This window comes from Vulpes lagopus, chromosome 1 (assembly GCF_018345385.1).
Source record: "Vulpes lagopus strain Blue_001 chromosome 1, ASM1834538v1, whole genome shotgun sequence".
Classification (NCBI taxonomy): Eukaryota; Metazoa; Chordata; class Mammalia; order Carnivora; family Canidae; genus Vulpes; species Vulpes lagopus.
The window spans coordinates 66947913-66970917 of record NC_054824.1 but is presented as its reverse complement, the minus strand read 5'-3'; the positions used below and the strand labels follow the sequence as shown (position 1 = coordinate 66970917).

The window sequence follows — 23005 nt, the reverse complement described above, 5'->3', positions numbered from 1 at the left end:
GGTGTTTGCATGTCCCAACCCACTCATTTTGGCTAATCTAGGCACTAGTCATTCAACCATCCCCAGAGATGAGGTAGAGAAGAGTTCACCTCTAGGCCCAGGAAATGAGTGCTTTCTGGGTAAGTTCCAGAGTAAATGGCCTTTCCTTTACATGACATAAATAGTCCAGTCACTGTTTCCAAGCTCTATTAAGAAGAGGAATAGACCTGTTTCCTCTAGTGTTCCATGAGTGCTGATAACTGGATGCCAAGGAGTTGGCTAGATCATGTGGGATAGGCAGCTGTCTACATGGTGTAATTTGAGGGGTTTGAGGAAATCCCCCTGCTTAAAATATCTTCCCACAATGGCTGGGACACATGCTTGAAATGTATGACTTACACTTCCCAATAAGGTGCTGCTGAAATCAATTGTTATCCAGGAGTAGACTGATGTTCAACCATTATCATTCTTTAGCACCTCAGTTTAAATTAACTTATCAGATTAGTTAGTTGAGTATCCCAAAGATAAGCAGGCACAAGACAAAATAAGTTTTAATGAGGGAAGCTGATCCCAAAGGGTCTGAAGTATGGGGCACTGGACCACTCATGTGAGGGGCTGTGAGGATGGTTGCAACAGTTTGGGACAGCAAGGGAGGGCTGAGGGGGAAAGGCAAGAGAGGTGAAATGTAGATGGGGTTGGAGAGGCTCCAAATGCTATCCCAGGATTTCTCTATTTTGAGTATTACTTCAGCTGAAGACATTTTTGTTATTTATTTGTAAAGATTTTTTTAAAAATATTTTATTTATTTATTCATGAGAGACACAGAATGAGAGAGAGAGAGGCATAGACACAGGAAGAGCTAGAAGCAGGCTCCATGCAGGGAGCCTGATATGGGACTCAATCCAGGGTCCCCAGGATCACACCCTGGGCTGAAGGTGGCCTTAGACTGCTGAGCCCCCCCGGGCTGCCCTGAAGATTTTATTTTTAAGTAACCATTACACCTAACATGGGGTTCGAACTCACAGCCCCCAAGACCAAGAGTCACATGCTCCACTGACTAAATCAGCCAGGTGCTCCAAAGACATTAAAAACAAAAAACAGGGATCCCTGGGTGGCGCAGCGGTTTAGCGCCTGCCTTTGGCCCAGGGCAGGATCCTGGGGACCGGGGATTGAATCCCACGTCGGGCTCCCGCTGCATGGAGCCTGCTTCTCTCTCTGCCTCTCTCTCTCTCTCTCTCTGTGACTATCATAAATAAAAATTAAAAAAAAAAACACACACAACAAACTTTTTTTCTTTAGGATTCTTTTCTTTTTTTTAAGATTTATTATTATTATTATTCATGACGGGGGGAGAGAGAGAGAGAGAGAGAGAGAGAGAGAGAGAGAGAGAATGACAGGCAGAGGGAGAAGCAGGCTCCATGCAGGGAGCTCGATGCAGACTCGATCTAAGGTCTCCAGGATCACATCCCAGGCCAAGGGCGGTGCTAAACCCCTGGGCTACCCTAGGATGGTTTTCTTAGGTTATTTCTGCAATATGAAATTCTCAGATTAAAAATTAAAACTCTGGGGATACTTGACTGGCTCGGTGGGTGGAGCATATGTCTCTTGGTGTCTGGGTGCTGAGTTTGAGCTCCAAGTGGGGTGCAGAGATTACTTAAAAATAAAAATTTTAAGGGCGCCTGGGTGGCTCAGTCGGGTTAAGCATCTGCCTTTGGCTCAGGTCATGATCCCGGAGTCCTGGGATCAAGCCCCACATCGGGCTCCCTGCTTGGTGGGGAGCCTGGTTCTCCTTCTCCCTCTGCTGCTCTTTCTGCGTGACCTTGTTCTCTCTGTGTCAAATAAATAAATAAAATCTTAAAAAAAAAAAAAAAAGATAAAATCTGGTGATCCCTGGGTGGCTCAGCAGTTGAGCATCTGCCTTCCACCCAGGGCATGATCCTGGAGCCCTGGGATCGAGTCCCCACTTCAGGCTCCCTGCATAGAGCCTGCTTCTCCCTCTGCCTGTCTCTGCCTCTCTCTCGTGTGTCTCTCATGAATAACTAAATAAATTCTTTAACAAAATAAGATAGGGATCCCTGGGTGGCGCAGCGGTTTGGTGCCTGCCTTTGGCCCAGGGTGTGATCCTGGAGACCCGGGATAGAGTCCCATGTTGGGCTCCCGGTGCATGGAGCCTGCTTCTCCCTCTGCCTGTGTCTCTGCCTCTCTCTCTCTCTCTCTCTCTGTGTGACTATCATTAAAAAAAAAAAAAAAAAAGATAAAATCTTTAAAATAAATGAAATTTTTTTTTTTTTTTAAATTTTTTTATTTATTTATGATAGTCCCAGAGAGAGAGAAAGAGAGGCAGAGACACAGGCGGAGGAAGAAGCAGGCTCCATGCACCGGGAGCCCGATGTGGGATTCGATCCCGGGTCTCCAGGATCGCGCCCTGGGCCAAAGGCAGGCGCCAAACCGCTGCGCCACCCAGGGATCCCAATAAATGAAATTTTGATTGCATGATGCCAAAATGCTATAGAACCATCAGTTCTATTTAAGTGTACTTGGGCTAAAATGTCTTTGTATAATCTACATAATTGTCCTTGCAGAAGGCCATTCATTCATTCAACCAAAAGTTGTTGAGGTCACAGTAGATCCCAGATGCCATTTAGGCACTGCACACAAAACAAAATCAGCAATACCTACCTTCATACAGTCTACTTACTCATCAATTTGAGACAATTTAACTATTCCTGGGTGTTGCCTCTTTTGACTGCATTCCAGACATTCTTATCCTTTTATTCCTCATGACTCTTCAAATTGTTTCTCTTGAAAAAATACTTAATCTGTCATTTTATATCTTCTAAAGAGGCATCATAGTACTATGTTTGTTAAACTGATTCAAGCGTTACAGTAAAATTCTACTGTAATTCTATCTCTCAGAGAAGGCCAATCTGAATTATTTGGTTAATTATCATTTTTAAGTCACCATATACTGAGTGCCTACGATATACTTGCCAATTATTGAATTATGTCTAGGAGGGAGCTATTATGAGCCCCAAATTACAGACAAGGAAACTGAGTCTTTAGAGGTTAAGATTACACAACTTCTAAGTGGCTGAGTCAGGACTGAAACCCATCTCCGTCTGACTCCAAAATCTGTGCTCATATTGAGCATGAAAGAGTAATTTCTTAAACAAACACTCTAATGGTTAACATCTAAAGATGGTTATAGAGTCATCTAAAAATAAGATTGTTTTGTCATAGGCTTGGATGGGAGTTCCTGGATTTCAGAGCTAGTATTTTTGTAAATTTTTTTACAAAGCATATTAGTTGAGAGGCGTCTGGCTGGCTTAGTCAGTAGAGCGTGCAACTCTTGATCTCAGGGTTGTAAGTTCAAGCCCCACGGTGGGGGTAGGTTTTCCTTAAAAAATAAATTTAATTTAATTTTTAAAAAAAGGAATTAGTTGTCTAGGGCTGTCATAACAAACTACCATAATCTGGTGACTTAAGCAACAAAAATTCATTTTTCTTACGATTCTGGAGACTAGAAGTCTGAGATCAAGGTGTTGACGGTGTTGGTTTCTTTTAAAGCCTTTTTTGGCTTGTAGATGGCCCTCTTCCCTTTGTCTTCATGTGGTCTTCTTTCTGTGCCTAGGTCCTTAACTCTTCTTAGAAGGACACTAGTCATATTGGACTAAGGCTTACCCACATGGCCTCATTTTACATAATTACCTCTTTGAAGATCCTATCTCCAAATACACATTCTGAGGTACCAGGAGGTTAGGAGCTCAACATGTGAATTTTGATGTGGGGGAGACACTATTCAGGTCATAACATAAGATGAACTAAAGGTACTAATCATTACATGAAAAGAGGTGGGTAATGGTATGCTTACCATGCCTTTTATCTTGCCTTTCCGTGTTCACTCCTATAGTTGTTTAAGAAATATTTATAAACACCCACTATGCTCATAAATTGGTACTAAGCTAAGAAAAATAAAACTGTGGAGGACATGGTCCCTGCCTTCAAGGAACTCTCAATCTCTCTGAAGAACCATTTAGAGACCAGAGGTTCTCGAGCTCAAAAACCCATCAGTGTCACCAGGAAGGCTTATTAAAATACAGATCACTAAACCCCGCCCCTAGAGTTTCTGATTCAGTGAGTCCAGAGTGGGCCCAACACTTTGCATTTTTACCAAGTTTCCAGGTGCTGCTGGTCTGGAGAGACCACACACTTTCAGAACTACTGAGCAAGACATATCAAGATCACACGTGATGTATATGATTGAGGTGGCACAGGTGCTCAGAGGGCATGGAGGAGGGGCCATTTTCTGTTTTCATGCTAAAACAGCTGAGGAGACAACTGGGAAAGTCCCTTTGCACCTGAAAATTAGAAAAAGTTTTAGCATTCAGACCTTGACCTTGGAAACATATTATGGTAAGAAGCAGTGCATTGTCTATACCATTAATTTGCTAGTTGGTAAGTATTACCTGTTATTACTAATTATATCTCTATAAGAAAAGGGAAAGTGTTTGGGAGTAGCAATCAAACCCAAGCCTTATCTTTGCTCTGAAAATGCTATGGGAACTTTGGCAAAGTTCTTGTCTCTGAGATTTGGTTTTGGTCATCTATAAAAGCAAAAAATCAAATGGGTAGGTATTTAAGTTTCCCTACAGTTCAATCTTTATGATTCTCTATCTTGCTTTATCAGTATAAAAAGATCCTGTTTAGGAGCTAGGACCATGCTTTTTGTCTCTGTGCATCTTGGTAATACTTAACACAGTACCTAGAACATAGTAGCTGTTCAGCAAATGTCCATTGACTAATTGAATCACTCAATACCAATGCAAGACACAAGAGATTCTTGTCTCACTGCTATAAAGATGATAGCTTCCCCATTACCCTAAGGCTAACCCTTACCACACAAGCTTAGCTGCCAGAAGCTCTGGTTTTCAGCAGCTATTCCTCTTTGCACAGGGTTAACTTTCAATGTTTCAATCCCCATTCATTTCTCTTGGGCACAATATTGAAGGAAATTATCCACTGATTTCGTTGTCTTTCCATTCATTACCTTGTTTCCTGATTTTATTTAATCTGGCTCATGTCACTCAGTGCTCTGAGCATTACCTCTAACACACAAAGAGCTACCCCTAACATTGTCTATCCTCTTAATCAATATATGTTCCATGAATTATGGCTTGTGCCTCTCTCACCTGTGGACCTTGGACAAGTTATAAAAATTCCTGGGTATAATAATTAAGGGGATTAAAGAAAAAATATATGTGCCATATGAATATTTATGATACATAATATGTGTGCGCCATATACATGGCATATGCAGTGATTAATTAGAATAGTGCTTAGTACATAGTAAATGCTCAATTAATATTCGATGTTACTTCCATAAATTTGATGATTGTACCTACTTCTTTAAGCCTTTAGTTTACGAACCTACAATCTTATTTATAAAAGTACTTTTCTGAGAGGGCACTGGGGTGGCTCAGTCAGACATTCAACTCTTGGTTTGAGCTCAGGTTGTGATCTCAGGGTTGTGGGATGGAGTCCTGAGCCCTACACTGGGCTCCGTGTTCATCAGGCAGTCTGCTTGAGATTCTCTCCCTCTCTCTCTGCCCCTCTTCCATGCTCTCTCTAAAGTGAGTGGACAGATCTTTAGGGAAAAAGATGGTTTTCTAAGAAAGGCAAAAATGTAGTCTGAAGTCTATATTCTCCAAAGAGCAAATAGTCATTTGTCTTTTCATTATTATACATAGTAATACAGTATAATACATAATAAAGGAGTACCTGGGTGGCTCAGTTTGTTAACTGTCTGCCTTTGGTTCACATCATGATCCTGGGGTCATTGGGATCAAGCCCTGTATCAGGTTCCCTGTTCAGTGGGGAACCTGCTTCTCCCTCTCCCTCTGCCCCTTCTCCAGCTCGTTCTTTCTCACAAGCACTCTCAAATAAATGAGTAAAATCTTAAAAAAAAAAAAAAAAGTAAAATGTGCCAAGGGCAAAGATTAAGGCAGGGGAAATTCACAGGATCTTATGTGTTCTCTTTTGGGTTTAATTCAACTTAGTTTTTTTTTTTTTTTTTTTTTTTTTTTTAAGATTTGATTCATTTATTCATGAGAGACACACAGAGAGAGAGACATAGACAGAGGGAAAAGTAGGCTTCTCACAAGGACCCCAATGTGGGACTCAATCTCAGGACTCCGGGATCATAACCTGAGCCAAAGGCAGATGCTCAACCTTGCTGAGCCACACAGGCGCCCCCAATTTAGTTTTACAGGGGCACCCGGTGGCTCAGCAGGTTAAGTGTCTGCCTTTGGCTCAGGTCATGATTCTGGGGTCCCCAAATTGAGTTCCACATCAGGCTTTCTGCTCAGCAGGGAGTCTGCTGCTACCTCTCCCTCTGCTCCTCCCCTACCTCATGCTCTCTCTCTCTCTCTCTTGCTCACTCTCTCTCTAAGAAAAATTAGTTTAAAAAACTTGTCTGTTTAGTGCCTCCCAAAGGGAGCTTCATGGTCTTAAAAAGTTTACAATATAGTCTTTGCACTTGAAGAGCTATGGTTTCATTGGGGAAACAGATTCTTTCATGGCAGACAGTCAAGGCCTGCTGCTCCGTTTTTTTGTTTTTTTTTTTTTTAAGATTTTATTTATTTATTCTTGAGAGACACAGAGAAAGAGGCAGAGACACAGACAGAGGGAGAAGCAGGCTCCTTGCAGGGAGCCTGATGCAGGACTTGATCTTTGGACTGGGATCACGCCCTGAGCTGAAGGCAGATGCTCACTGCTGAGCCACCCAGACGTCCCATGGCTTGCTGCTTTTAAAGATGACGCTATGGGTATGCCTTGGTAGCTCAGTGGTTTAGTGCTTGTCTTTGGCCCAGGGCGTGATCCTGGAGTCCCTGGATTGAGTCCCACATCGGGCTCCCTGCGTGGAGCCTGTTCCTCCCTCTGCTTATGTTTCTGCCTCTCTCTCTCTCTGTGTTTCTCAAGAATAAATAAATATTTTAAAAAAGATGATGCTATGACGACAATCAATGCTTAGATAAAAGAATATGATTATGTCATATTACTAGTACACATAATTGGTGTGAGTTTAAAAACTATTGGCTAGAAGATCAAGAAAAACTGCAAGAAGTCCAAATGGATTTGAGTCAGTTAGAAAGGACAGGCTGAACTTGAGGATATGTATGTAATTTGGGCAAAGTATGCTATCCACATTGTCTTTACAGCTCTGCACAAGAGGACTAGCTATTGGCCAATATAACTCCCACTCATAAGAGTGACTTCAGAGATAACCCTAATGACTGCCTATGATATGTTTGATTCTCATTTAGTCAGTGAGTAGCTATCTAATAAAGTAGCATCACCGAACACAGAAGCAAGCTTAACCTATCCAGGAGAAAGTAACATAATTTCTGTAAAGACAACAAAGCTGGGTTACCTGGGTGATGCAGTCAGTTGAGCAACCAGCTCTTGGTTTGGCTCAGGCCCTGATCTCAGGGTCATGTGAGTGAGCCCTGAGTCAGCCTCCACGTTGAGTGTGGAGTCTGCTTAAGACTTTCTCTCCCTCTTCCTCTGTCCCACCCCCCATTTGTGCTCTCCACTTCTCTAAAATAAATAAATAAATAAATAAATAAATAAATAAATAAATAAATAAATTTTTTTTAAAAAGGGGGGTGGCAACACAGTTCATCCTAGAGTGAATGAGACTGTACTTAGACATTAAAAAGAATCTTCGGACGACTGGGTGGCTCAGTCAGAAAAAACAAGATTCTTTTTTTTTTTTTTTTTTTAAGATTTTATTTATTTATTCATGAGAGACACACAGAGAGAGGGAGAGGCAGAGACACAGGTAGAAGGAGAAGCAGGTTCCCTGCAGGGAGCCCAATGTGGGACTTGATCCCAGGACTCTGGGATCACGCCCTGGGCGGACGGCAGGCACTCAACAGCTGAGCCACTCAGGTGTCCCTAAAAAGAATCATTGACAAAATTATACATTGAAGGCCATAAAAAATGGTTCCATGTTTGTAGTATGCTGGTTCTGGCTGTGGTGAGCTGTTCATGTTTGTTTTAGTAGCACCCAACCCAGAAAAGAGAACTAAGACAGACTTGGAAAAGAGGAAGTATATGTTGAAAATGTAAGTTTCTCCAAATTATCAAGTGGATTTCATCCAATCATGTTAATGCATGTCTTCTTTGTCATTTGGATCTTGAACACCCTATGTGTTAACCACAGCATTATTATTCCTAAATTGTTAGCTTCAAGACATGATTTCAATACTTTGTTCTTCAGTAAAGACTGATGGGTGGCTCAGTCTGTTAAGCATCTGCCTTTAGGTTGGTCATGATCCCAGGGTCCTGGGATCAAGCCCTGCATCCAGGTCTCTGCTCTGCAGGGAGCCTGCTTCTCTCTCTCCCTCGGCCTGCTGCTCCCCCTGCTTGTGCTCTCCATGTCTGTGTCAAATAAAAAAAAAAAAAAAGACTGAACTAAAACCTACATCTTTTTCATTTCTCTTTCAAATTTTGTGTCATATTAGGAGGCCCTACTGATTTCTCCTTTTGGCTTCCTGCTTTTGATTTATTTAAAGAAACTTTCCTTTTGTGTGTGTGTGTGTGTGTGTGTGTGTTTGTTTATTTGAGAGAGAGACAGAGAGTATGAACAGGAGGAGCAGAGGGAGAGGGAGAGAATCTCAAGCAGACTCTGCTCTGAGCGCAGAGCCCAAAGCAGGGTTGATGCCATGACCCTGAGATCATGACCTGAGCCGAAACCAAGAGCTGGCAGCTTGATTGACTGTGCCACCCAGGCACCCCTTATTTATTTAAAGAAACTTCTATTAGTTCATTTCTCACATTATAGGGAATGCAAAAGAACATAATACAAAGCATCTTTTGCTCCAATTCTTGACATTACTCAGCCCATTCCCTCTCTCCTTTCTACCTGTTCATATCTCACTTATCCTTTAAGGTCCACATTGAGTTCTGCTTCCTCATGGAGCCTTCCTTGACTTCTGCATCCTCTAAACCCTGTCCCTGTGGATGTTGCTCTCAGAACTTAATCATAGAATACCTTGTTAAATCTCTTAAACTCATCTCATATTCCTTGGAAAAGTGGAATGTCTTGGTGAGTAGGAGACAGCTCTACCACACAGCCTTGGGCAAATTATTTCTCTTAGTTTGTTTATCTGTAAACCACTGGAGGTAGTAAAACTGCCCATGCTGTAAGATTTGTATGAGGATCCACATAAAGTGCTTAAAAAATGCCTAAGACATCTTTGATGCTCAGTTAATGTTGGCTCCTACCACAGTGTCTCTTCTGCCCCTTTTACCAGACCCATGCTCAGCGCTTAGCCTCTATGTCCAATGAAAGGATGGTTTCTGCTCTTAGTATGTTTATAATCTAGTTGTAGAGACTGAACACATACAGAAAAGTAAAGCCGTTTTCTATTAAATGACAAATGAGATATACAATAAACACATGTTTTCACTGGCATCTTTTTGATTGCCTAACGAGAAGTGTCACAAAATCTTTTTGAGCATTTTTTCTTCACTTACTTAGATGCACTCTGTGGCTTTTCCAAGTTTTCAGGTCAGCAATTAAAAAAAATTTTTTTTACCTTATTTATTTATTTATTTATTTATGAGCCACAGAGAGAGAGAGAGCGAGCAACAGACATAGACACAGGCAGAGGGAAAAGCAGGCTCCATGCAAGGGCCTGACCTGGGACTGATCCTGGGTCTCCAGGATCATGCTCTGGGCTGAAGGCGGCGCTAAACCGCTGAGCCACCGGGGCTGCCCTCAGGTCAGCAATTTATTTTGAAAGATGGCAGGCAATCCCCTCACTCCCCTCACCAACATCCTAATACATGACATTCTTTCCCTCTTTCTGTCACACAGACTCACACACACACACGATGGCCCCTTTTCTTTATCAGTTACAACACTCAGGTTTTTTTTTTTTTTTTTTTTAAGTATTTTATTTATTTATTCATGAGAGACACAGAGAGAGGCAGAGACACAGGCAGAGAAGTAGGCTCCACGCAGGGAGCCTGATGCGGGACTCGATCCTGGGACTCCAGGATCATGCCCTGGGCCGAAAGCAGATACTCAACCGCTAAGCCACCCAGGCGGCCCTCACTCAGGGTTTTTATTCATATGCCTGGTCCTTTTGTTCTGAGACATACATTTTTATAACAGTCTCCAAGCTTCCTGTAGTCTTTTTTTTTTTTTTTTAACTTTTTAAATTTATTTATGTTAGTCACACAGAGAGAGAGAGGCAGAGACATAGGCAGAGGGAGAAGCAGGCTCCATGCACCGGGAGCCCGACGTGGGATTCGATCCCGGGTCTCCAGGATTGCGCTCTGGGCGGAAGGCAGGCGCCAAACCGCTGCGCCACCCAGGGATCCCCTCCTGTAGTCTTTATGTATTCTTCGTTATTCTTTTTTGTTTTTACCTATCCAATAAGTATCCAGGAACTGTAAAATCTTTGTGTACAGTGCCTTCAATAAATATTGATTATTTTTACTCAAATTTTCAGTGCTGAATGTGTAAAATTCCAAAAATAAATCTAGGTTATTTTTCTTTAAAAAAAAAAAAAAAGAATTGGTAATGAACTTAAATATACTTTGCCAGATAATAAAAACACTTTTTCTTCGGCTTTGCTGAGGAAACTGAAAACCAAGATATTTATAAACTTGAAACAAATGTCACATCTTATCAAGGACAAGAACCAGTTCTAACTTGACTATATAGATTCCTTGACCATTCTGAAGTTGAGACACTGGATTTCCTAGCTGTCCACCACTACACTACACCACTGTGACAACTTTAAAAAGAGGTTCACTTCAGTCTTTTAAAATTTAGACTGTTTTGTGTCTTACAGTTTGTAGTGGATTTTTATGCATATTCCACACATAGGAACTATATGTGAAAAAATTTTTTTAAAGATTTTATTTATTTATTTATTCATGAGAGAAAGGCAGAGACACAGGCAGTGAGAGAAGCAGGCTCCACGCAGGGAGCCCGACGCGGGACTCGATCCCGAGTCTCCAGGAGCACCCCCTGGGCGGAAGGCAGGAACTAAACCGCTGAGCCATCCAGGGATCCCCTATATGTGAAATTTAAATTTTTCTAAGCAACTTTACAACTATTGAGATAATTGGGAGTTTTTTGTTTTGTTTTCTTAAAATATTTTATTTATTTATTCATGAGAGACAGCGAGAGAGGCAGACACAGGTAGAGGGAGAAGCAGGCTCCATGCAGGGGGCCCGATGCGGGGCCTGATCCCATGACCTGTGGATCAGGACCTGAGAAGGCCGATGCTCAACCACTGAGCCACCCAGGTGCCCTGATTGGAGTTATTTTTAAGGTATAGGAAGCGGTTGGCTTTCTCCAAATTTTCTTTCTTTTTATTTCACCAAAACAAAGAGAGAGTAAAATAAAAAATAATGAATGTTTCACAGTTAAACTTAAAAAAAAAATACAGTAATTTGTACGCCTGAAACTAATGTAACATTGTCTGCCAACCATACTTCAATTAAAAAAAAAAAATACAGTAATTCTTTTTTAGGAGAGAAATAAGAGATGCAGTTCCAAATTATTTCCACCCAATTAATTGCAAATAGCTTATAGAGAAAATGCTATACGGACCTACTTATTATATGAGTGCATCAACTAGACTCAGAGGTACTTTATAAAAGGGTACAGGCATCCCTTTCAAACTTACTTCTTCTAAACTTCTGGGATTACAGAAATTGCTTAAATCATTCTTTTGACAAGGACTTGATTAAATCTGTATCAGGTGGAATATGGAAACCATCTAAGGATTAATATGGCTATTGTTCAAATTAACATCAACAAATTCTTTCCTTTCCAGAGAATTATAAGCATGATTATGGCCTTTATCTTTCCAAAAGCACTTGTCATTTAATTATTAGCGTGATTTTTCCAATTCTTTTTGTTAGATCCTTTGAACAGCAAAGGCAGTGATTGTTTTTATTAAAACTACATTTTGATGAATAAAAACATCAAGTTCCCTACCCTTGAAGAATAACTTTTAACACAAAACATACTTGAATGTTTAATAATTATCTTTAAAAGCAGTTTTAAGTAAATAAAAGCTCTTTGCCAAGCAAGGTCCATGTTTTGTAACTTCCAGCTGTGAAGCAGCCACCATATAAAGCAGACATATTAAATGTTAATCACTTTAGCTCTGCCTAATTAAATATTTAGCCCTACAAAGATCTAGAGAAAGTGAAAAAGGTTGAACTTGATTTAATGTATACAATTATTTTGGATCACATTCTCTCCCTGGATGATTACAATCAAGTGATGTACCTAGTATTTCAACTTTGGAGCCTCCAAAAAGGTGCAAGACCATTCCAAAATCATTATTGTCATAATCACAATCATCATTATTGCTATCACAGCTAATATTTATTAGAAGTTTAGTCTGTGCTAGGCTACGTGCTTTACATGCAGACTTTTATTTGCTCCTTACAACAGCCCTATGAGGTGGGTACTATTATCTTCATTCAGAGTCTAAAGCTTAGAAAGGTTAAGTAACTAAAAAAAAAAAGGTTAAGTAACTTGATGAATGACACATAAGTAGGTGCCAGATCCCAGATTTGAAATCAAACTAACTCGTTAAACCCCTTGCTCCAGATCGAACTCCAATAAAAAAATATACAAAAAAACCCCCTTGCTCCTCCTAATCTTGCTTTTTTTTTTTTTGCTATTTTTTTTTTGCACTAACCTTTCTTTTATTTTGCCCAAGCCCTCTTAATTCACTTAAATTTGGTATAAAATGACTTTAATCATGACCTTTTTGTTGTGACTCATTTTGGTCTTCCCCTCCAGTAACGCACATTGTTCAAGAGATGCTGGACAACAGAAGAATATGTGTCAAGGAATAGGGCAGCAAGGTATAAATAATTGATAAGTTAATTAACGAAGAGATTTTAAGAAGTAAAAAGCCAAACACATGATTGCCGGATGAGCAGAGTGGACAGTGAAGAATCCTTGGAGTCATCTAACAGTCGGGTCCTCCTGAAGGCTAGGAAAGCTTTAAATAAAAGTGAAGAGGGGAGGGCATCCTCAGAACAGGCTGACTGCCTCTGCAAAGGCAGTGTCTGGAAAGCGATAGGTGAGTGGGAGCATGTGGAGAAGCAGGACTTGAAGGAGAGAAGGTAAAGAGCATTGGAAGTGCTGGGTCCCCTCCTTTTACCCTTGTTGTCTTACTCAGTACCAAGGAAAGTTTGAGATCTTGATTAATGGGAAATCTTTAAATACTCTGGGTTGATTTGGGGCCGTTTCATCTCTTCCTCCTTTAGCTGTTGTGTGACCCCGTGTCATCCGACTTACGTTTCATTTTCCCATCTGTGAAAAGGGAATCCTCCTTCTCTTGGGTTTTCTCCTAGTCATCAAAAATGAAGAGTTAGGCCCCAGGACACCAACAAAAAGAAAATGCAGTATTTTATAAGACAGGTTCACAAAAGCTGTGAAATACGGGGGCAACATCTTTCCGCAACAGGCACCGCAGAAAACTTTTAATGAAATATTCACATTCATTAACGACCACAGCTCTAGCAGACCCTGGAACCTCATTTCTCTTTACGTGGTAGGAACTTGGAAACGATGAAAATGGGACGCAGTTAGCTTTCAAGGGCTCAGGCCACTGACAGCTCAATTTATGGATTACACAGAATTTTAATTTACTCATTTCACACGTCGTTATCAACTCTACGTGAAGTTTAAAAGGACAAAGGATGGAAGTGGACTTGGCCAGTTTTCCGTGTTATTTCCACGGTGGGGCAGAGAGTGTGTGTGTGTGTGTGGGGGGGGCGATCTCCTTTGAGACAAGACTCGGTGCGGCCAATAATTGCTAGTATTGCCAGACTGGTAATAACAGGCTGATGAAAGGTGAATACAACGTGAAAACTCTGATTAAACCAAGCGCACCCTCCCACCCTCGTTCTCCTCTCTCCCGCCCTCACAGAAGCGGCTGAGACAGCATCTGGCATCATAATACCAACATTTGTTTCGTGATTCCTCCTCACCGGGCGCTCTCCGCACACATCACTTCTGAGGGAGCGGGATTCACTGGTCCTTCCCTGCGTTTTTCACACGACCGGCGGCTTGAGAATCTGGGGGCTGATTTTTTTTTTCACCGGCTGCAGGAACCGCGATCTGGAACCCCCCCGCCCCGCCCCGCCCCAGCCGAGCTCCCCCCGTTTCGTTCCAGGCCTGTGACACCTCCACGCCCTCGGCGAAGCCGCCGTGACTCACAGCGCGCGGCTCCTGCGCCCCCCACGCGCCCCCCCCCGCGCACGCCCCGAGGAGGGCCCGAGCCGAGCCCGCAGCGCCTCCGGAACCCGCCCCGGCCGACTCGGAGGTCTCGGGCTGAGTCACACACAAGGACCACCCTCGTCGGCACCCCCCGGCCCTCACACCCCGGCGCGCCCGCCGCTCTCCCCGCCTGACACACCGACGCCCGTCGTCTCTGCGCAACTTGCTATGCTCCAGCTCGAGCCGTGACCCAAAAACCTCCGAGAAACAGAGAGCCGCAGAGCCGGCCTCGGGCGGCCTTTGATGGCTTTGTTATTGTTTGGGTTTGAATCGATACGCCCCTCCCCATCCTTCCTCCCTCCCTCGCGGCTCGACACCCAGCTCGCACCTCCCCTCACGCCCCGCGCCCCTCCCCCTCCATTTTGGCGCCTTTTCCTTCCCGCCACGTCGTGGCGGCGTAGAGACCATTCTGACCGCGAGAGCGGGGCGGGGCGGGGGCGGGGCGCGCCGCGTTATGCAGATCAGTCGGCTCGTGGTTGGCTGGAGGCGCGCCGGCGGGGGCGGGGCCGGGGCGCGGCGACGGAGCGCGCGGGGCGGGGGCCGAGGGGAGTCGCCCCGTCCCGCCGCCTCCCCACCCCCTCTCCTCCCTCCGCCGGCCCGGCAGCCCGGCTCCCCGCCTAGGCCTCCCGGAGAGGCCCCGCCCCATCCCCGCCCGCCCGCGCGCCCCCCCACCCGCCGGCGCGCTCCGCCCCTTTACTCCTGGCGGCTGGGCGAGCCGGGCGTCTGCTGCAGCGGCCGCGGTGGCGGAGGAGGCCCGAGAGGACTTGGCGGCAGCGGCGGCGGCGGCGGCGGCGGCGGCACCGGCAGCAGCAGCAGCAGCTACGAGCTCCCAGTGCCGCGGCGCTGCCGCACGAGCCCCACGAGCCGCCCACCCTGCCGCCCTCGGCGCTGCCTGACCTCGCCGGCGTGTCCGCCCGCCGCCAGCCCCGGCAGCGCCCCCAGTCGTCCTCCGACTCGCCCTCGGCCTTCCGCGCCAGCCGCAGCCGCAGCCGCAACGCCGCCCGCAGCCTCAGCCCCAGCCGTAGGCACAGCCCCCGGCGCAACCCCAGCCCCGGCCCCTGCCGCAGCTCCTCCAGGCACAGCCCCTTCGCCGCCACCCTGGAGGTTGGGATGCTCTTGTCCAAAATCAACTCGCTTGCCCACCTGCGCGCCGCGCCCTGCAACGACCTGCACGCCACCAAGCTGGCGCCCGGTGAGCGTCCCCCCGGACTGGGAGGGCGAGGCGGCCGGACCCCCAGGGTGGGCGCTGGGAGCTCGCGGGCCGCCGCTGAGTCCCCCGTGCCTCCCCCTCTCCTAGGCAAGGAGAAGGAGCCCCTGGAGTCGCAGTACCAGGTGGGCCCGCTACTGGGCAGCGGCGGCTTCGGCTCGGTCTACTCAGGCATCCGTGTCGCCGACAACTTGCCGGTGAGCGGGCGCCCCGCCGCGGGGAGGGTGCACTGGGCGGGGGTCTGGGGGCGCCCGGGTGTGTTTCGGCCCCGGCGAGGGGATCTCATGGAGACTCTTCGGGGGGGATGGTTTCAGGTGGCCATCAAGCACGTGGAGAAGGACCGGATTTCCGACTGGGGCGAGCTGGTGAGTGCCCTGGAGGGAGCGACCCCTAGGATGGGTGGGGTGAGGGGCCCCCTCCGACTCGCGCGCTCACGCAGCCCCCTCGCCTCTGCAGCCCAATGGCACCCGGGTGCCCATGGAAGTGGTCCTGCTGAAGAAGGTGAGCTCGGGCTTCTCCGGCGTCATTAGGCTGCTGGACTGGTTCGAGAGGCCCGACAGTTTCGTCTTGATCCTGGAGAGGCCCGAGCCGGTGCAAGATCTCTTCGACTTTATCACGGAAAGGGGGGCCCTGCAGGAGGAGCTGGCCCGCAGCTTTTTCTGGCAGGTGCTGGAGGCTGTGCGGCACTGCCACAACTGCGGAGTGCTCCACCGCGACATCAAGGACGAGAACATTCTCATCGACCTCAATCGCGGCGAGCTCAAGCTCATCGACTTCGGGTCGGGGGCGCTGCTCAAGGACACGGTCTACACGGACTTCGATGGTGAGCCAGCCAGTTCCGGGCGGGAGTTGCCGGGGAGGGAGCTGCCCAGGTGACTCGGCCTTGCCTGGAGGCCTCGGCCGGCTTCCCTCTCCGGCCCTTTGTAAAGGTCATCGGGCCGTCTGGCTCGATGCTGGCAGGGGTGGGGCGAGGGAGAGCTTCCCAGCGTAGTAAAGCCGGAGATTTCCAGCCAGCTGAACCTGTCATGCTTCTGGCATGATTTTATTTTTTAAGTGGAATTCAGTGGGTTCCAAGCTTTCCCGATGAATAAGAGGTTGTGGGCAACCCGCCGTAGCCCAGATTTCTGAAGTCTGACCCAGTTTCCCCGCCAGTAAAAGGATAGGGTGGGGGGAAAGGGAGGAGAGAGCTGGAGAGATGAAAATCTGATGCCGGTTTTGTAATTTTTGTTTTGTGTTCCAAAGGAGTTTTCTGTAAGGTTAGTTTGTAGAGCTGCAGTTTTTTTTTTTTTTTCTCCCCTTTGATCTAGGGACGGATAAAGGAATAGAAAAACAGTAGTTTACACGAAATTATTTTGTAGTGTGTCGCCTTTTTTTTATTTATTTTTTTGGCGTTGCGGGGTGAGAGTGGGGATGAATGTTGTGAAAGAAGATCTCTTGCTGGTTTGAAAATTAGTTGGGTGTCTCCGCAGAGAGGATGAAAACCTATCCTAGGGAGGGGCTTGAAGCGGGTTCTTTCTGAAAAGATGGAATTGGGAGCCTGAGATCAAAGCAAAGGAGGGTGGGTCATCATCTGAGCGGCTTAACCTAACAAACGACAGCCTTTCAAAACTTGTGACTGGGGCTTGTGGTTTGTGTTTATTTGCCCTTGGAGGACGCTGGGTTGGGCTGCATTTTTTTGTATTTAACAGTTAATGGCTGGCCGGGTCCTCCCTTGTTTTTTCCTCCGAGTCTTTGCTGCCCCCTGGTGAGCACAAGCGGGATGGCCCTGACCCTTTTTTTTTTTTTACAACCCAAAGTTTGTAAACAGGAATCACGTGGTCTGAAACCCGCTCTGCAGCTCTACCTTTGCTGCGAGGGGAAGAGAGGGTGTGGGTGTCTGCCTCTGCACGCATAGGGTGGGGAGGAAGGCCTCCCGAAGGGCACCCTGACTTAAGATAGAGTTTATTGGGTAAGGGCCCTCGAGTGGGTCCTAGGTGAGACTAGAATCTCACCCAGGCTCCAGCCACGTTAATGCATTTTAAGGATAGTCTGTGGGATACTTCCCTTGCTTGTGCAGACATTCATCCATTCATCCCATTGTGGGTGGTCCTACCACATACCCGCCTCAGGCTTTGGGTTTGTGGCCAGCCCTGTTTGTTTCTTGGAGCAGTTTGTAAAGAATTTTGATTTATGGTCTGCTGGTAGAGAGGTGGGTGGGTAATGCTTTGGGTTGGAAGAGATGCTGTAAGCCACTCATCCACTCCTTTTAGCCTGGGGGTGGAGGGATGGAGTTAGCCCAGCTCTTGTCCTGGGAGAAGTGGAGTGGTGTTTTTTGTTTTAAGGAGTCACTCAGTATTACTCAGTATGTTAGTTGCTTTGTTTTATTTTTGCCAAAAGTGTGTTTTCCTTTTCAATTCCCCCGGCTCACAGGGACCCGAGTGTATAGTCCTCCAGAGTGGATCCGCTACCATCGCTACCATGGCAGGTCGGCCGCCGTCTGGTCTCTGGGGATCTTGCTGTATGACATGGTCTGTGGAGATATTCCTTTTGAGCATGATGAGGAGATCATCCGGGGCCAAGTTTTCTTCAGGCAGAGGGTCTCTTCAGGTAACTTTTGGGAAGCTCTTTTGTTGAGAAGCAGGAGTCAAAGAGTCTTCAGGGGGGACAGTTTGAATTTTGGAGAGCTCCACCTCCCCAGGGGATGCCCCACAGTCCTTGCTTATTAGTAGAGTCCTGGGCCCATGACTGGAGAACTGGCTCTCAGGAATTGAATGATTTGCACTGAGCATTCTTTGAGAGGTCAGTAGAAGAGCATGTGTGAGAATATTAAGAAAAGACCATGTCTTTTCGTTGAAAGTTTTTTTTTTTTTTTTTTTTGAAAGTTTTTTTTTTTTTTGAAAGTACGAGCAGTCCTGACTCCTCAACTCTCCTGGCTGGTGAAAAGTTGAGGGTTCTTTCAGCCTTCTCCCTTAAGGCAGACTCTCTAAATATTGTGGTTCCAGTGACCTCATTGTGGGTGGTGTTCATATTTGTAAGTTGTAGGTGAATTGAATCACCTCATCATGCTCACTGATGTCTCATCAAAATCCCTTGTCATCATTCTTCCTATTTCTAGTGAGTGGGTGTCGTGGGAAAGGCCTCAGCTATTGAAGTCTGAAAACCACAGGTTTAAGAGGGGAGCTGTTTTTTTTTTTTTTTTTAAGCTCAAACCAGATTAGAGGATCCAGATCTTAGTTAATACCTTACCATTGAAAAGTAGAGTTCTAGAAGGTTCCTAGTCTCCTTTGGGTCCCTGGGAAGCAAATTAGCAAGACCTTTGCATTGCAAAAACAAGTTGAGTCATTCATAACCTCTGTATCTCCTGCTTTCTGCAGAGTGTCAGCATCTCATTAGGTGGTGCTTGGCCCTGAGACCATCAGATCGGCCATCCTTCGAAGAAATCCAGAACCACCCATGGATGCAAGATGTCCTCCTGCCCCAGGAAACAGCTGAGATCCATCTGCACAGCCTGTCACCAGGGCCCAGCAAATAGCAGCTTTTCTGGCAGGTTCTCCCCTCCCCATCAGATGCTCGTCAGATGCTAGAGGGAGGGGAAGCGTCTGTTTCCAGCTTCCTGAGTACCAGTGACACTTCTCGCCAAGCAGGACAGTGCTTGATAACAGGAACAACATATACAACTCATTCCAGACCCCAGGCCCCTGGAGGTTGCCTCCCAACATGGGGGGGAAGGAGACTCCACTCCAGGTGTCCTAGACCTCAACTCTTCCCGTAGATGCTCTGTTCTTCTCACAGATGTCCAGCGTCCCTGGACTCTGCAAAATCCTGGGGGTGGGGGGAGGGGGGGTCAGAACCCTGCCATGGAATTGTTCCCTTCATCACGAGTTCTGCCGAATGCCGCGATGGGTCGGGTAGGGGGAAAACGGGTTGGGGTGGGATATAGGACTAGCACCATTTTAAGTCCCTGTCACCTCTTCCGACTCTTCTGAGTGCCTTCTGTGGGGACTCCGGCTGTGCTGGGAGAAATACTTGAACTTGCCTCTTTTACCTGCTGCTTCTCCAAAAATCTGCCTGGGTTTGGTTCCCTATTTTTCTCTCCTGTCCCCCTCCCCCATCCTTCATATGAAAGGTGCCATTGGAAGAGGCTACAGGGCCAAATGCTGAGCCACCTGCCCTTTTCTGCCTCCTTTAGTAAAACTCCCGAGTGAACTGGTCTTCCTTTTTGGTTTTTACTTAACTGTTTCAAAGCTAAGACCTCACACACACACACACACACACACACACACACACACAAAATGCACAAACAATGCAAATCAACAGAAAAAAACTGTAAATGTGTGTACAGTTGGCATGGTAGTGTACAAAAGGATTGTAGTTGATCTAATCTTTTTTAATTTTGCCTTTAAGTTATTTTACCTGTTTCATTTTTGTTTCGTTTTTTTTTTTGTTCTTGGGTTTTTTTTTTTTTTTTTGAAAGATGCGCATTCTAACCTGGAGGTCAACGTTATGTATTTATTTATTTATTTATTTGGTTCCTTTTCCTGCTCCAAGCTTCCACAGCTGCTGCCATAGTTTTCTTTCCTCCTTTCCTCCTCTGACTTGGGGACCTTTGGGCGAGGGCTTGCTCTGAACGTAGGGTGACGGGACTCAGGCGGGACAGCTGCTACAGATCCCTGACTGCTGCAGGGGCCCCTCACCAACTTTCACCAGAGTGGGGATGGGTTCCGTGGGGTGTGGGGGAGGGGCATCGCTGACTAGTGTACATAGGATAGATATATGAAAAGCAGTTCTGGATGGTGTGCCTTCCGGATCCTCTCTGGGGCTGTGTTTTGAGCAGTATGTAGCCTGCTGGTTTTATCTGAGTGAAATACTGTACAGGGGAATAAAAGAGATCTTATTTTTTTTTTTTTTTATACTTGGCGTTTTTTGAATAAAAACCTTTTGTCTTAACTCCGTGGCTTCGAAGTGTCCGTGCAGAGGGCTCACTTGATTTAACTCTTGGGAAGTGCCTAGATCCTATCCTGGGAGAAAAGAGAACTTGAAGCCTCAACCTGGTTTCCTTCCACAGGACTCACGGAATAGCCACCCTTCTGAAGTAAGGATGTGGACAAAATTTGGCCTGAGAGCTCCAACCTCTATTCCCTGATGGCAACTTCTAGAGCTGCACTAACGCAGCATGTGTGACTGGTTGCCTGGTTGCGCTAGTCACATTTCACGGGAGAACCGCTTGTGACTAGGGGCAGTGGAACTATAGAACATTTCCATCATCGCGGAAAGTTCTATCAGACGGCTGACCCAGAGATAGCAAACAGGTCTGTTGCTAAACTGACAATGGAAGCTTTTTTCCAGCGGTCTTTCCCACCAGCGTAACGTGTTAAGCTTACTGAAAAACCAGATACCTGTATTACTCTTCAGTTCCCCATTCAAGTTCCCTTCACTTTTTGTGTGGGGTTGAGTCATGAGTAGCAGATGGGTGGAAATGTTTTTTTTTTTTTTACCTAAGCAGCCTTGGGTTTTCCCCACCAATGTGCTCTACACAGAGCTTATGATGGGGGGTAGATGAAATGTAGCCGTGCCATCTTCCTGCTTGTGCTGGGATTAATGTTTTTAAATCTGTGGTTTCTTTACAGGAGTCTGCTTAAGCCCCTTCCTTGTTCTTTTTTGTTACAGTCATTTAATTTTTTTTAAGTCAACTACCCCTGACATGGGGCTCGAACTCTCAGAGACCAAGAGTCACAAACTCTACCAATCCAGCCGGGGTGGGGCTGCTGTGAGAGTTGAGTTTAAATTGGATGGTGGAACCTATGAACCCATTTGGGATACATGGTGTAAAGTCATCCTGATAGGCAGCACGCTGGAGCCTGTGCTGCTAATTTGCATATTAAGTATTAGTAAATGTTGGTTTGTTTTTTCTAAATAAGCATCAGCAGCAGTTCTAACATTATTCCTTCCTCATGGGTCATCTTTGCTCCTTCCCCTCAATGCACACACACACCCTTTGGACACTGGTTAGATGCTGTCTTGTCCAGTTGCTCGAGGGGCCAGGCCACGACACTTCTCCCTTGATGTCTGTCCTTAAGTTTGGACCAGATCCCAAGCCCTAGCTCAGCGCCCTTGTGGCTGCGGGATAGAAAGGAAGGATTTCTGGGTTTGGGGGGCTGATTTCTTGAGTTCCTCTTTTCTCCCTACCCCCACCCAAACTCTCAATCTCGTGGAGCATGAGTGTTGTATGCCTCATCCTTTCCAGTAAAGTTGACATTTGAACACAAGTTGCTCCAAACTTCTAATGAAATCTTGCAAAGCCCCACCCACCTCTGCCTTGAAGTGAACTTCTGGCAGTTTCCCCATCCTCTATTGACGTTGTTCCAGGGGTGATGGAAGACAGTGTCTTTTTGAAGAAATACTGTGCTCCTTTTGGATGCAGGATATTAGGGGTTGTATGGGAAGGGTCGAAGCACGTTTAATCTCTTCTCACAGGCAGCTGATGATCTAATGTGGAAAGGGAGTCGATGACTAATACCACTGTATGGCCACAGGAATTCGGGGGGCGTGATAAGGGGAGTGATGGTTATAAACATCAGCTTGGGGACTCAGCCTTGAGCTTTGATTACCACCATGGCTTGGGTCCTTCAGACAAGTTCCTAGAGCCTGTGAGACTAATTTCTAAATAGAGGTATTCCTTGACTGGATTTTTAGGAAGATAGGATTAAATAACAGGTGTGCTACTTGCGAACAAACACGACCATCTGCTGCTTAGGGATGCATATAGATGTGGTGAAAGTACTGAAACAGAGTGGGCAATAGATTTCCAGAGCTAGAACAGTGGTCATTACCTCTGGGGAGGAGGAAGGGAAGCTATGATTTGGGGATGGGTATCTGCACAGAGGCCTTTGACTATCTGGGCAATGCTTTATTTCAGAGGCTAGTTGATAAAGACTAAGGTGTTCACATTCTTTCTGTTGTTGTTGTTGTTGTTTTAAAGTAGGCTCAAAGCCCAACGTGGGGCTTAAACTCATGACTCTGAGATCAACAACTGAGCCAACTAGGCACCCTGTTTTATTCTTTGTATCTTTTTGGTTTGTCTTAAATATTCCCTGATAATTTTTTTAAAATTTTAATTTAATTTATGTTTAAAAGTAAACCCTACACCCAGTGTCAGGCTTGAACTCATGACCCTGAGGTCAAGAGTGTTGTGTTCTACCAACTGAGGTAGCAAGGGATCCCCATGAGAAATTTTAAAAAGTAACAAACAGATTTGTGTTTATCACATAGGAGGCAGGAGGTGCGGTTATTACTGCCCTTGACTAGGTGATCTGGGAAAATTTCAGAGAAGAAGCACCATTTCAACTGGCCGTGAAGGATAAGCCTTTGTTCATCTGCAGATTGAGCTAAGAAATCCAGAGAGGCTAATTTTCCCCCTATTCAACCAAGGATCAGCAGACTATGGCCAACTGACCGAGTCTGACACAGCACCTGGGTTTGTACAGCCTGCAAGCTAAGACTGGGTTTTT

General features: G+C 45.8%; 1 protein-coding gene and 1 long non-coding RNA gene across 2 annotated transcripts; one reads left to right on the top strand and one right to left on the bottom strand.

Moving 5' to 3' along the window:
- Nucleotides 1-11026: 11026 nt before the first annotated feature.
- LOC121488736 lies at nt 11027-14850 on the bottom strand. The gene is made up of 3 exons (XR_005987204.1): nt 13999-14850; nt 13328-13379; nt 11027-11072 (listed from the first exon to the last, which is right to left on the bottom strand). It is a non-coding gene; the product is annotated as an uncharacterized LOC121488736 (long non-coding RNA).
- Nucleotides 14851-14949: 99 nt separating this feature from the next.
- On the top strand, nt 14950-20400 carry PIM1 (Pim-1 proto-oncogene, serine/threonine kinase). Its single transcript, XM_041726407.1, has 6 exons — nt 14950-15503; nt 15609-15715; nt 15833-15883; nt 15975-16341; nt 17928-18104; nt 18872-20400. Exons 1-6 carry the CDS (start codon nt 15422-15424, stop codon nt 19027-19029), a joined length of 942 nt encoding a protein of 313 aa, XP_041582341.1. The 5' UTR covers nt 14950-15421; the 3' UTR covers nt 19030-20400.
- Nucleotides 20401-23005: the final 2605 nt, after the last annotated feature.